Source organism: Lygodium microphyllum, chromosome 25 (genome assembly GCF_053477565.2).
Source record: "Lygodium microphyllum isolate KBCC chromosome 25, Lygodium_microphyllum_v1.1.10, whole genome shotgun sequence".
NCBI lineage: Eukaryota > Viridiplantae > Streptophyta > Polypodiopsida > Schizaeales > Lygodiaceae > Lygodium > Lygodium microphyllum.
Window position 1 is genome coordinate 57019950 of NC_141159.1, and position 12906 is coordinate 57032855.

Consider the following 12906-nt stretch of genomic DNA (forward strand, 5'->3'; position numbering starts at 1 on the left):
ATTATTTTGAACTAATTTATTCCAATCAGCATGAAAAGTAATATCCTGATGATATGTATCTTTCATAGCAATCAAAGAATCAAAAGATATGACAGAAATATTATGAATGGCAGGTCTTCTACTCAATGCATCAGCCACTACATTTTCTTTTCCAGGTTAGTATTGAATGATAGGATGAAAACTTTGAATAAAGGAGGCCCATTTGATATGACGGTCAGAGATTTGGGGTTGGCTAAGTAAATGTCTAATACTTTGCTGATCGGTCTTAATCATAAATTCTGAACCCATTAAGTAGTGTTTCCACTGTCTTAATGCTTGTACAACTGCTAATAGTTCTTTGTCATATGTGGAATATTTCAGTTCAGAAGGTTTCAACTTACAACTAGAATAGGCTATAGGATGATTGTCTTGCATAAGTACAGTTCCTATTCCTGATCCACTAGCATCGGTCACTACTAGAAAGAATGGTCTATTAAAATCAGGCAACTGTAGAACAGGGGCATGGGTTAATGCATGTTTCAGTAAGTCAAAGGATTTCTGTTGATTTTCGGTCCAATGATAAACAATTCCTTTCTTCGGAAGTTTGGTTAATGGTAAAGCAAGTAATGAAAAATTACGTACAAACTTCCTATAGAAACTAGCAAGACCAAGGAATGAGCGTAACTCATGCATGTTTTTAGGTACAGGCCAATTCAATATTGCATCAATTTTCTTAGGATCAACTTTAATTCCATCAGATGATACAATATGACCTAAATACTCAATTTATGTTTTAAAGAATTCACTCTTTTCAGGGTTTGCATACAGTTGATTTTCTTTCAATAACTGAAAAACCAATGACAAATGCTCATAATGTTCTTTCTCATTTTGACTAAACACCAAAATATCATCAAAGAAGACAATTACACAATACTGATATTTCAAAAATATACGGTTCATCATTCTACTAAACGTAGCAAGTGCATTAGTCAATCCAAATGGCATGACTAAAAATTCGTAATGACCAAACTGTGTTCTAAATGCAGTCTTGAATATGTCAAACTTATCTAGTCTCACCTGATGATAACCAGACTTAAGGTCGATTTTACTAAATATAGCAGATCCTTGCAGTTTATCCATAAGGTCATCAACTCTAGGAATAGGATACCTATTCTTTACAGTGATCTTATTTAAAGCTCGATAGTCAATGCACATACGATATGTATTATTCTTTTTCTTGACTAACAGAACATGTGCACCGAATGGAGAACTGCTAGGTCGAATCAATCCTCTATTTAGTAATTCCTCAACTTGACTCTGGATTTCTTTTTGCTCTATCTGGTTATGCCTATATGGTGCTTTGTAAGGTGGTTGTGTGCTAGGAATCAAATCTATCTTATGGTCTTCTGGATGTGAAGGAGGTAAACCAGGTGGTAAGTCTTCTGCAAAACAGTCCTTAAAATATGCAATAAATTCTTTATGCCTAGGGTGCATATGACTTTCTTTTACTTGCAATTCATTCACCCAAATAAGATAAGATTTACTACTCTTGCGTAATGCACGTTTAGCTTGAGTATGCGAAAGCAGTGGAAAGACATTAGATGCATGCATACCATATAATGTAATAGATTTTCCTTGAAAATTAATATTCATTGAGTGTGTGGAATAATCTATGTTTGGGTTATGCTGGTGACGCCAAGGCATACCTAAAATAATGTCACTCGACTGTAATGGAACAACTAGAAAATTTCTTCTTTCAGTGTATTGACCAATTTGAATCTCTAAGTCTTGCACTTCCTGTGTACCATTATACCTAGTGCCTAAGAATGCAGCTTTGATGCGATAATGCGTAGGTACAGTCTGTAATTTCAATGCTTTTACTAATTTTGCTGAAATAAAATCATGAGTACTACCGTCATCATGCAAAATAGTCTTTTCCTTTCCATGCACCAAACATTTCATAGTCAATAATGAATGTGGAGTAGGCATACCTGGTAAAGTATCGGAAGTAGTAGTAGTGTTGTCCTCATCTTCAGTGAAATCAGGCATATCTTCATGTTCGTCTTCGTCCATTGCTCCAAGGTAGTTGATATGGGCAGGTGGCTTCTTTGAATGACAATTTGCTGCTAGATGTCCAGGCTAGTGGCATTTATAGCATACTATTGGCTTGGCTTTGGTTACATTGTTTGCAATGGCGGGAAGTCTAGGTACATTAGGATTTGGCTGTGGAATAGGCTTATGGTTTTGATTGACATTGAATGGTAATGCAGGTGGTTTTGCCCAATTTTTGCGGAAAGATGATGAAGAGAAACGACCTGGATTAAATCTTCTAAAATTGGAATTGAATTGTTTAGATCCATAATTACCATTGGCTTGGAATTGCTGTGGTCGTCTGTCTCTACCTCGTAGCTTATCTTCAGTGTCGTGAGCTAGTGAAATAGCGTCTTCAAGAGTAGCAGGCTTGAACATGTTAACTTCAGCGTAGTAATGCCCAAGGAGTCCAGACATATACTTGTGCTTGTGTGTCCCTTCTGGTATGTCTTCAAGCATGCATAGCTGGAGTAGTGCATTCCAATAACGCTCTGTATACTGAGGAATAGACTCACGATCCCGTTACTGGAGAAGATCCCATTGCTTAATAGCTTTCTCATGAAATTGTGGTGGAAGGAAATTCTGCATGAACTTCTTCTTGAAATTCTCCCAAGTATCAAGACATTCTATGCTTTTGCGTACTACAGTCCACCAAAGAGATGCTCTGTCTACTAGATGATTAGTGACACACTTGATTTTATCTTTTTCTGCATAGGTTTCCTCATGGAAATAGTCGTCAAACTGACTAATGAATGCTAGAACAGTTTTTCCTTCTCGTATGCCATTGAAAGTACGGAATTTGAAACTTCTTTTACTTATCTTTGATTCCTTGCAGATGGTTTGAGCTTCAAGAGTTGCGTCGATGGTACGTCGAATAAGATCTTCAGCTTGAGGTTCTTCTTTGTCGATAGACGCTCTTTGTAATTTTGCCAGTTGAGCTTGCCATGATTGCCTAGCCCTTCGTTCTTCTTCTAATTGCATCATGATTAAGTCCAGCTTTTGCTCCATTGTAGGCTCAGGTAGGTCGCCTTCAACCATAAGATCATCCATATGTGGTTCCGTCATCCTGTAAAACTCAAAAGAGCTTTCTCTCTCAAAATCAAGTTAGCGGGATGAGCGTAGCTCAAGTTCGGGAATACAAGGCTTATGTGTTTTTGGGTATAGCTTTCTCAATCTTCGGAAAATCTGCATTTTATCCTTCTGCGTATGCTGAAAATGCTTCAGTAAACCTGCGTATGGGTAGAGTACCTTCCAATGAACAACTTTGCAGTTCGGAGTTTCTGCGCAGGAACAGTCCTTCTAGGAGTTTTGAGCACAAGTCAGTTCTGACTCCAGTTGACTAGTCTGACTTGCAGAGTTGCAGGCTTACGTGACTTGTAGAGTTGCAGACTTGCAGAACTTATTCGATTTATGAAACTTGCAGAACTTGATCTAAAAATACTTGCTGAAGTTGATTGTTGTGGTGTGACCTGAAGTTTGTGACTTACAGGGTTGAAAACTTAGGTGGCTAAGCTTGATGGATTAAGCTTAAAGCTTAAGAAGCATAATCGGCGCATGGGGGGGGTGGGGGGGGGGGGCGTTTTTTGTGCCGTCGCGCAAATTTTGGAGGTCCTCAGAGACCTCGCGGACCAGTTTTGAAGCTTTTAAAGCTTCTTAAGGCTTTTAAGCTTCACTATTAAGCTATTGAAAAGAATTAGCTATGGAAAGTATGAAGCTTATCTCTGGTTGTCCACGACTTGATGAAGGAGATGAAGGAGTGGTCCTCCGCCTCTGTAGCCCGGTCCTTCGCGATCCAATAACAGAAACAGGGGTTCTTGATCACTAGAAGTTTGCCTGTATCGACGGTTCGTGACGAGATTGACCGTAGAGCCCATTCATTCCAGGAGCTCCACCTTCGCACGAGATGGGTAGCGATTGAAAGCTCTTGATCTCAGCTCCGTTCTGATACCACTGGTGTGCAGATCGGACGCTGTATACTCGCGTAGTGAATGCCGGAAGGTCCCCAAGAACAATGAACTCTACTTTTTGCACAAGTTACAAGGTAAAAAGCATGAACGACAAGAGCAAGAGACCAATTGGGTGCAATCTCCCCCCATGCCTTGTGTGAGCGCTTCACAAAGCATGTATTTTTATGTATATTTTATCTTCATGCTCAATAATAGCCCAATTTACAAAAATATAACAAGCTTTTAGCTTTTGAGTTTGCTTTTACAAAAATAGGAATAAAGCTAATGGACGGTTCCCAAAGAGTCTGGCACGCCCAATACAATGTCCAAATAGAAATAACATAACCGTGCGCCCATGCGCATACAAAAAAATAATAAATAATCGATGCCTCAATAAATAGGCATGACAAAATATAGGCATGGCACCTATCAGAATATAATCCATAGATCGAATACTCGCTATCCTCCAATGCTTTCCTCCACCACTGCTGCTATCTCTACACATCAACTAAAGCATTCACAATCGTTAGTAAAATAATACAATTAAACTGACAAAAGTGAATACCTAGCAGTCTTCAGCTACATAAATAAATCAACTGGTTAGAAATAAATCCTAACCTTAATTTATTACGAGTGCGCACTCAAAACTCATAAACGTTTATTAATTTAATATACATTTTACGGAATCACCCGCTATGGAATCACCCATGTACACACTAAATTAATGAAATGCCCGAAAAGGACAGGCATCCCCATCAACTTCTCGCACAAAGAATCCACTTTGTGTATGAGCCCCGGTCATCAAAGTTTACGGAATCCACCGTAAAACCTCACGGAATCCACCGTGACACGGAATCCCCCGTGAAATATGCCTCCTGGCATCAAATGAAGCTATTGGCAAGGGTATAGGATGATTGTCAGTACAAACGCTTTCCTTATGATCATGCTTTTGGTGCTTTCTTTATTGCTCTAACTTTGCATCATACACCATCGTTGTCAAGTGTCACTTCTGCCCTAGTTGCGCAACATCCATCATCAACATTTTATTTCCTAATCCTATTTTCAATGCTTTCTCTCTAGCTCTATCTTTGTAGCATACAAAATCTTCAAACATTTATGTTGTACCTTTGTAGCATGCATCATCACCATCATCATTTGATTCTCTACTGCATTCTTTTACTATGTCTACAACTTGATCCATAGCTCCACCTTTGCGGCACACATTGTCCTTTATCTCCATGCACTAGGCGAAAGAACTAGAAAATAAAAGAAGTTGTCCTTGAACCCAAACCCTAAGCCATGAAATGCCTAAGAAGGAGCTACTTGCTTACCTTCCCACCTCCTTGATCACTTTCCCACTTTTACCCCATTCAAGATTGAGATTATAAAACCTCGAGGACATAAGGGATGTGCCATGACAACCAAGTCTTATGAGACATGGATCGTGGATTGAGAGGGGCAATTGGGGATGGTTGTTTTGTTTCTAGTGAAGGCTTGATGACACCATGGCTTGCTAGACATGCATACCAAACCAACACATATGCGAGAGAGAGATAAATGCAAATTAATGGATTGTGAAAGCACGAGATCATCTGCCGAGCATGAGATTAATGGCAAGCACATGAGAGAGAGAGAGAGAGAGAGAGAGAGAGAGAGAGAGAGAGAGAGAGAGAGAGAGAGAGAGAGAGAGAGAGAGAGAGTGTGTGTGTGTGTGTGTGTGTGAGCGAGAGCTATAATTAATGGTCAACATGTGAATGTGTATGAGAAATAGTCCATCATCCTATCGAGTGGAGAGAGTCCATCGGCTCATTAACCTTCTTTATTTCCTCTCCTACTAAATATAGGTTCTCTCTTTCCTCTCTTACCAAACATGGATAGAAATCAGTTTTAGGATGATCAAATGGATGCCATTTAGAATTGGTCTTAGCTTTGGGAGATCCTTCCACTATAAAGTACTTTAGATGAAGATGAAATAATCAAAATGATAATAAAAACTACATATTTCACAAATTTACCAAGCACAGTTGTTATACCTCTCTTCCTTTATCATTGATGGTAGCTACATGAAAATACTTGTAGCTAAATGAAACCCAAAATGAGGTCAAATAATTAGAGAATATGGGGCTAGATGCTTGTTTGCACAAAAGAGGTGGCAAAGCCAAACACGAAGGATGGTAGGAAGGAGGAAGAGCAAGAGAAAGGGGAAAGAGCTGAATAGGCATGCCACATGCAAGATGATGGTGGCAAACAAGTTGATTGATTTGGCTAACAAATAACAATCCAATATAGAAATGTATATAGTAGATGGTTGGATGGCAGGTTGGTTGGAGAGGATCATAGTAGTAGTTGGTCATGGCAAATATGACTGGCATCTTAGGCTTGGGCCAAGGGTCCTTCTCATTTGAGAAAATAGATAAAAGAAGCATGCTATGTGGGCATATGATGAGCAACGAACACATGCTTTGATTTCTTTATCTTTTTGCCCATCATCCTTCCTTTCGAAACTAAAAGCTAGAAAAAATAAGAGACAAGTCATGAAAAAAGACTAAATGGATCAGTGTCTTTTTATTTATCTATTGGCCATCATAAGTAGAAGGCCTTCATAAACAAGGTATCTAATCCCATTTGCTCCCTTAGCTTTTGTCTCTCAACATGCATAAAAAGTGGGCTAGTCACCTTAAGTTAAGTAGGTGTAACTTTTTTGGGATATGAACCACCTTGTCACTGTACCATTGCAATAGCATATGCCCTAATAGGCAATACTAACAAATGATAGAAAAAACTAACTTGTACATATTTTATTTTAACTCTTACACATAGTATGTTTGGTTAACAAAGGAGAATCTCCCACATCATGTCTTGATAAAGAGGGCAAAATGTCCCACATAAGTTGAAGGGGACTACATATAACAATCATTGAGTGGAATTTTTATATAAAGGGCACATATTTGAAGAACCTTTTGACCATCAATCACTATTGGCAAAGATGTATGCATAAGTTTTTACTCTTGCAAGCATTTGCTAAAATTGTCCTTCATATGTAACTCATCCATTTGACCCTCTCTTTTCCTTTCTATTTCCTCCTCAAAGCCTTTCGTGAGGTAGATCATTGTGATCAAACCCACAATTGTGGGGCTCCAAGATGTTGGGTGAAAGGTGAGTGTTACCCATTAATAAATTTGCCAAAATGTAGTTTAAATATGTTATTAAAAATAAACAACTAAAAAAACATGGTGGTTGTAAATTAATGGATTAGGCTTCATCCCAATCTCTTCACTATAAGATCAAGTAGTTGCTAAGTTGCTTGAATGGTTTAGTTGGTCCATTTTTTAAGCATTGCTCATAAGGGCATGTTTATTGAATCTTGAAAAGATAGGGTATGGTGGCCCATAGATTGATGGCCCCTTGTAACATGATGTATCCCCCTTCCCCTTGTAATGCACCTACACTCAATTGCTCACTCAACATGGCACAAAAAGGTAACACGATATGTGAGAGCAAGGTATGCTCTTGTATTACTCAACGAAAGAAATAGTACACCATAGGCACATCCTAGGACTACACCCTCGTGACACCAGACATGTGAGGGTTTACTAGAAAGTATAGGGAATCACACATAGAGTGGAAACCAAGCAGGGCTTAGAGTTACTACTACTCCCTGTATAGGTAGTTTTGTATACCTACAAAGCCCTTTTACCCTGCTTTGCCACCCTTCTCTCTCTCTCTCTCTCCTCCACACACACACACAAATGTATATATATATATATATATATATATATACATGTATGTATGTATGTATGTATGTATGTATGTATGTATGTGGCCTTTTGGGAAAGGTGAAAGGTGCTTAGAGGGATTTCAAAATAGATGCATGCAATTAGTTAGAAACACGATATTGATGATTTTAGCCACTATACATGGTTGTATATCTTGAAGCATAAGGATGAGGTGCTTGATGTATTCAAGGATTTTATCATTATTCTCATCCTTCATTGTTGCCACTTTTTATTAAAGGATTTATGATCGATAGGTCATTGATTTAGATGATAGCAATTTCCTAGCTTGGTTTGCCTTTGCAATGGTTGTTGTAGAAGACGTTTGGGAGATGGCGCATTACTAAGCTTTTGCAACAAGTTGTATTTTGGTGGCACTCTTCTCCCTTGCGTACCCTTCCTTGAGTTAAACAGAGTTAATTGGATATGTGATACAATTACACTATACATTTTACAATATTTGTAGACCTATGCCGTAACTGATATTTGATATTTTACTTTACCTATGTGAAATAAACACACACACACACACACACACACACTCTCTCTCTCTCTCTCTCTCTCTCTCTCTCTCTTTCTCTCTCTCTTTCTCTCTCTCCATTGGTAATGCTCTAGTGCAAGTGGCCTTATGCACACTTGGATATTTTTAATAGTTATTATTTAAAATAAATAAATGCTACACCATTTCTAGTAGTATATTTGGTATTCTCACAACACCCCATAATGGTAGAGTCAGAAATCCACTACTTTACCCTTAAGAATATTTATTACCATCTTTTTTGAAAATCAAGATTGCTCTATGATGTACAGCAAAAGAGAGACAATAATCAACACCATAATTGCATTTGTATCATGCGTTAGAATCTGATGCCGCCATAGAAAGCACAAAATTGTTTTGGCATCTTCCCATGTGGGAAAACAAGGGCTCCTTAACCTTGTTTTTTCCCTATAGTCACAATAAGTTTAAGACAATTTCCCATTATAATTTCCACATTGTGAATTACAACAACATTTTGAGCTTTTGTGAAGGGGGGATTGCAAGCTTAGTTAGGTGTGGTTAGGGGTTAGGGGGCTAGCGGTGTCTCCCGAGAAGAAGCTTATGATGTTGACCATCATAAGGACAAAAACAAGGGAGAAGAGTCCCTTTTTACATGTGGGAAGATATCAAAAACTTATTATGAGAGTTCAGCATCATGAGCTTCTGTGAGATCGAGTGACACCCTGTTCCTAAAGCCCTCATCCCCCAACTAATATTCTCGAAAAGCATATTTGATAATAGATATAAAAACTTTCGACTCAAATTTTTCGAGAGATTTTGAAACCGAATTACACGTATATCCCATTTTTATAACTAAAATTTTTATAAAAGCTAGGGGTTTAAACTTTTTTATTTAAATGTTAAAAGCTTTTTTGAAATTTTTGAGATTCATTTAACATTAAATCTCGGTTTTTCGTGAATTGTAGTGCCTTCCCCTCGTAAGGTATGCAGTGCCTTGTGAGAAGCAGCTCATGATGTTGATTGTCTTCTAGGTGAAGGCACTTGTCACGATGATGCGGCATGGTGCTGGATCTCTCAATTGTCTCGCCATCATCAGCTGAGCGCTTCGTACCGATTATACAATCGTGCAGAAAACGCAGAAATCTAGCTTATGCCAAGCAGGTTTACGCTCAGCTTTGTAAGGATGGCCTCGAATGCGACAGGGTCCTCGGCAATCACCTGGTGCCAATGTTCGTGGAGTGTGGCAGCTTGCCTCACGCACACGACGTCTTCGACAGGCTGATCCACAGGAATGCCCACTCATGGACCTCTCTCATATCAGGTTACATCTCACGTGGCCGCACACAACAAGCGCTGGATTTATATACCAGAATGCTGAAGGATTCTGTTCAGCCTAGCAGCCACACTCTTGTTGCTCTTCTCAAGTCTTGCCATAGCTTGCAGGACGTCCGGAACATGTATCCTAAGATCGCCGAACAAGGCTTCGAAACAGATGTCTTCGTTGGCAGCATGTTGGTCCACTTGTATGCCAAGTGTGGATCGCTTGCAGAGGCAAAAGAAGCTTTCGATCGGTTGGCAGAACAGAATGTTGTCTCTTGGACGGCTATGATATCAGGTTTTGCCGAACATGGACACAGCCAGGAAGCCTTGAGGTGTTACAAACAGATGCAGCTACAGGGTTTCTCTCCTAATGATGTAACATATGTTAGCATCTTGAAAGCTGGTGGCAGTTTAGGTGACACTGACACATGCAGACAAATACATGCGGAAATAGTGCAAAAGGGCTTCCATACAGAGCTGTTTATTGGAAGCACACTGGTTGACATGTATGGAAAGTGTGGGCTACTTTCAGAGGCCCAAGAAGTATTCAACAAACTGCCATTGAAGGATGCAGTATCATGGAATGCACTCATATCTGGATATGCTGAATACGGACCTTGTCATCGAGCACTTGAATGCTTCAAACAAATGCACGAGGAGGATATCTCTCTGGATAGTATCACACTTGTCTGTGCTTTAAAAGCTTGTGGCAACATGGTGGCTGTTGATAAAGGCCAGGAAGTCCATATGGAAATTGTAACGAAACATCTTGAAAATGACATTTTTATTGGCAACACTTTGGTTGACACGTATGCCAAATGTGGTTCCCTTTCCGAGGCGTTAAACATTTTTGACAGTCTGCCAGTCCAAGATGTTGCATCTTTTAATGCAATGATAAAAGGATGTGGCACAAATTTAGATGGTAACCTGGCCATAGATCTCTTCAAGCGTATGCAAGAAAAGGGGGTGGAACCTGATGTTGTCACGTTCACATGCTTGTTGGGTGCATGCAGTCATGCGAATTTGGCATGCGAGGGCCGATATATTTTCAAGTTGATGACAAATAATTACGGCATTACACCCACAGTAGATCACTTTACTTGTTTGGTTGAACTTCTAGCACGATCAGGATATCTTGGTGAGGCAGAGAGAATTCTTGAAACAATGTCTTCCTCACCTTCTAAAGATATGTGGATAGCTTTACTCAGTGCCTGCAAGATATGTATGGATGTAGAAGTTGGACATAGGTGCTTTCAACAGCTTGTACTCCTGGATCCAGGATGTTCTACACCTTACATGCTCATGGGGAATATATATACTTCTATGGGGAAGAAAGATGATGCATACAGATTAGAAGACATAAGAGAACAGGCAAGGGCAAAGAGAAAACCTGCAAGTGCTTTGATAGAAGTAAAAAATAAGGTCCATGAATTTGTGGTGGGCAGTGAGTACAGCCAGGATATTACAAGGCTACTAGAGACACTATATTTCGGTATCAGAGAAGCAGGTAGTGTTCCTGATCTTGATCTGGTCGTGAAATGAACAACAGAGGAAAGGGAGCACATTCTCCATGCTCTTGCATAGAAATTCTGATTGTATATTGGGCTTGATACAAGTTCATTCAGCATGAGAAAAAGGCCGATATCATTTATACCAGACCGAGGTATCAGGTGCACCATTTTAATAGTGACATATTTGATAGAGTCTTTTAAAGCTAGTTGATCTTCTCATGCACCGGTTATGATTGCAAACAAATGCCTGTAAACTAACACTTGTTTTAACATATGGATGTTCCATGTTATGAGATAATAGTCAACACAATTAGTTTAGCACGAATTTGCCTATGGGTGGTGGGTGTAAAGAGATCAGTGGTTATGATGTGCATATGTATTGTGTGAAGTAATATGCTGCTGTTATTTTTGCTTTCAGAATGATTAGAATGCACACTGCTGTCTGCAGCCTGCGTTCATGCACAGAATCCTGTAAGCTCTTGAAGAGGAAGGATGGAGTTTTGGAGTTGAGCCGATCCCATAGGGCTACATGATCCTATAGTGAAAACCAAGAACTTGTAGATAAGAGAATATTGTGCGCAAAAAGGGAAAGAGATAGAGGCAATGTAGAAATGGAGTGAACTGCAGTTAAACATTTCATTGCTAGTAGTTGTATATATACATGGTACATTAAATGAGGTAGGTGAGCTTCATCTCTAAACATCTGAGATATTTACAAAGTGGATATCTATGAGATCCTTTTGTCCATATATTGACTTGTCCTTATCTTATCCATAACTTTTATCCTTATCCACAACTTTATCTTTACATCCCCCCTCAAAAGGATTCCATAGGTATCTGTAGAGAAATAAAAGATTACATTCAATTCATCAATTCAGTTAGAATGTCTTTTCCTCCCCATCAGATTATGCAAAGGATTTTCATGGCAATTTTGTGCTTCAAGTGGGGAACTGATTTGGTGAGAAAATCAGCAGCATTATCACATGATATTATCATATGATGGTACATATTGAAGGATGATATGGGAATTTTCACAACTAATTCACATACAAAATGATATCTCATATCAATATGGCGGAGTTTAAGACTTAATTTTGGGCCTTGAATGACAGAGATTGATACTTTATTATCGGTGAAGATTGGAATTTACTGAAACTGATATCCAAAACTGATGTCTTCCAAGAGTTTCTTCAAGTAAATTATTTCCTAGGCAGCCATGCTGCATGCTATATATTCGGCATTAGTAGTAGAAAGTGCTATGGAGTGTTGCTGTTTGGTGCTCCAAGAGATGGGACCTCTTGCTAGAGTAATGATAAAACCAGTGAGAGATCTTTGGATAGCTAGGTCACCACCCCAGTATGCATCGAAATATGCTCTTAAAAGAAAATCATTGCTGTCTTTTGTAAAACAAATCCCCATATTTGATGTTGCTTTTAGATATCATAAGACCCGTTTGAGTTGCTTCCAATGTTCATAAGTGGGCTGATACATGGCTTTGGAGAGAATGTGTCTTGCATAAGATAAATCTGGACGGGTACAAGTAATTAGATATCGAAGATATCCAAGTGCTTCCATATAAGGAATAGTCTCCATTTCATGAGCTTGGTCAGTTGAAAGAGAATGGAACGAGGATGGATTCAATTGGAGATTTTGGGCAAGTGGAGTGACCATGGGATTATATTTTAGCATGGAGTAATGGGAGAGAATAGACATAATGTAGGTATGTTGATGCATTTTGATGGATGTGGGCGATTGTTCAATTTCAATACCAAGACAGTAATGCATAG

The 12906-nt window shown here is 39.0% G+C and overlaps 1 protein-coding gene across 12 annotated transcripts in view; it reads left to right on the forward strand.

Moving 5' to 3' along the window:
• Positions 1-9272: 9272 nt before the first annotated feature.
• Positions 9273-12906, forward strand: part of LOC148014248 (pentatricopeptide repeat-containing protein At2g13600-like) — a 45291-nt gene continuing 41657 nt past the window's right edge. For 4 of the 12 annotated variants that reach the window (XR_015688699.1, XR_015688698.1, XR_015688702.1 and 1 more), the window contains exon 1: positions 9273-11271. Coding sequence is in view for 4 of the 12 variants with exons in the window: in XM_087667081.1 (XP_087523207.1) it covers positions 9348-11115 (1768 nt within the window). In the remaining 8 variants the exon portion in view is untranslated. Of the gene's footprint in view, positions 11279-12906 lie in introns of all 12 variants that reach the window. The other 8 variants (XR_015688701.1, XR_015688700.1, XR_015688705.1 and 5 more) reach the window with 2 other exon arrangements.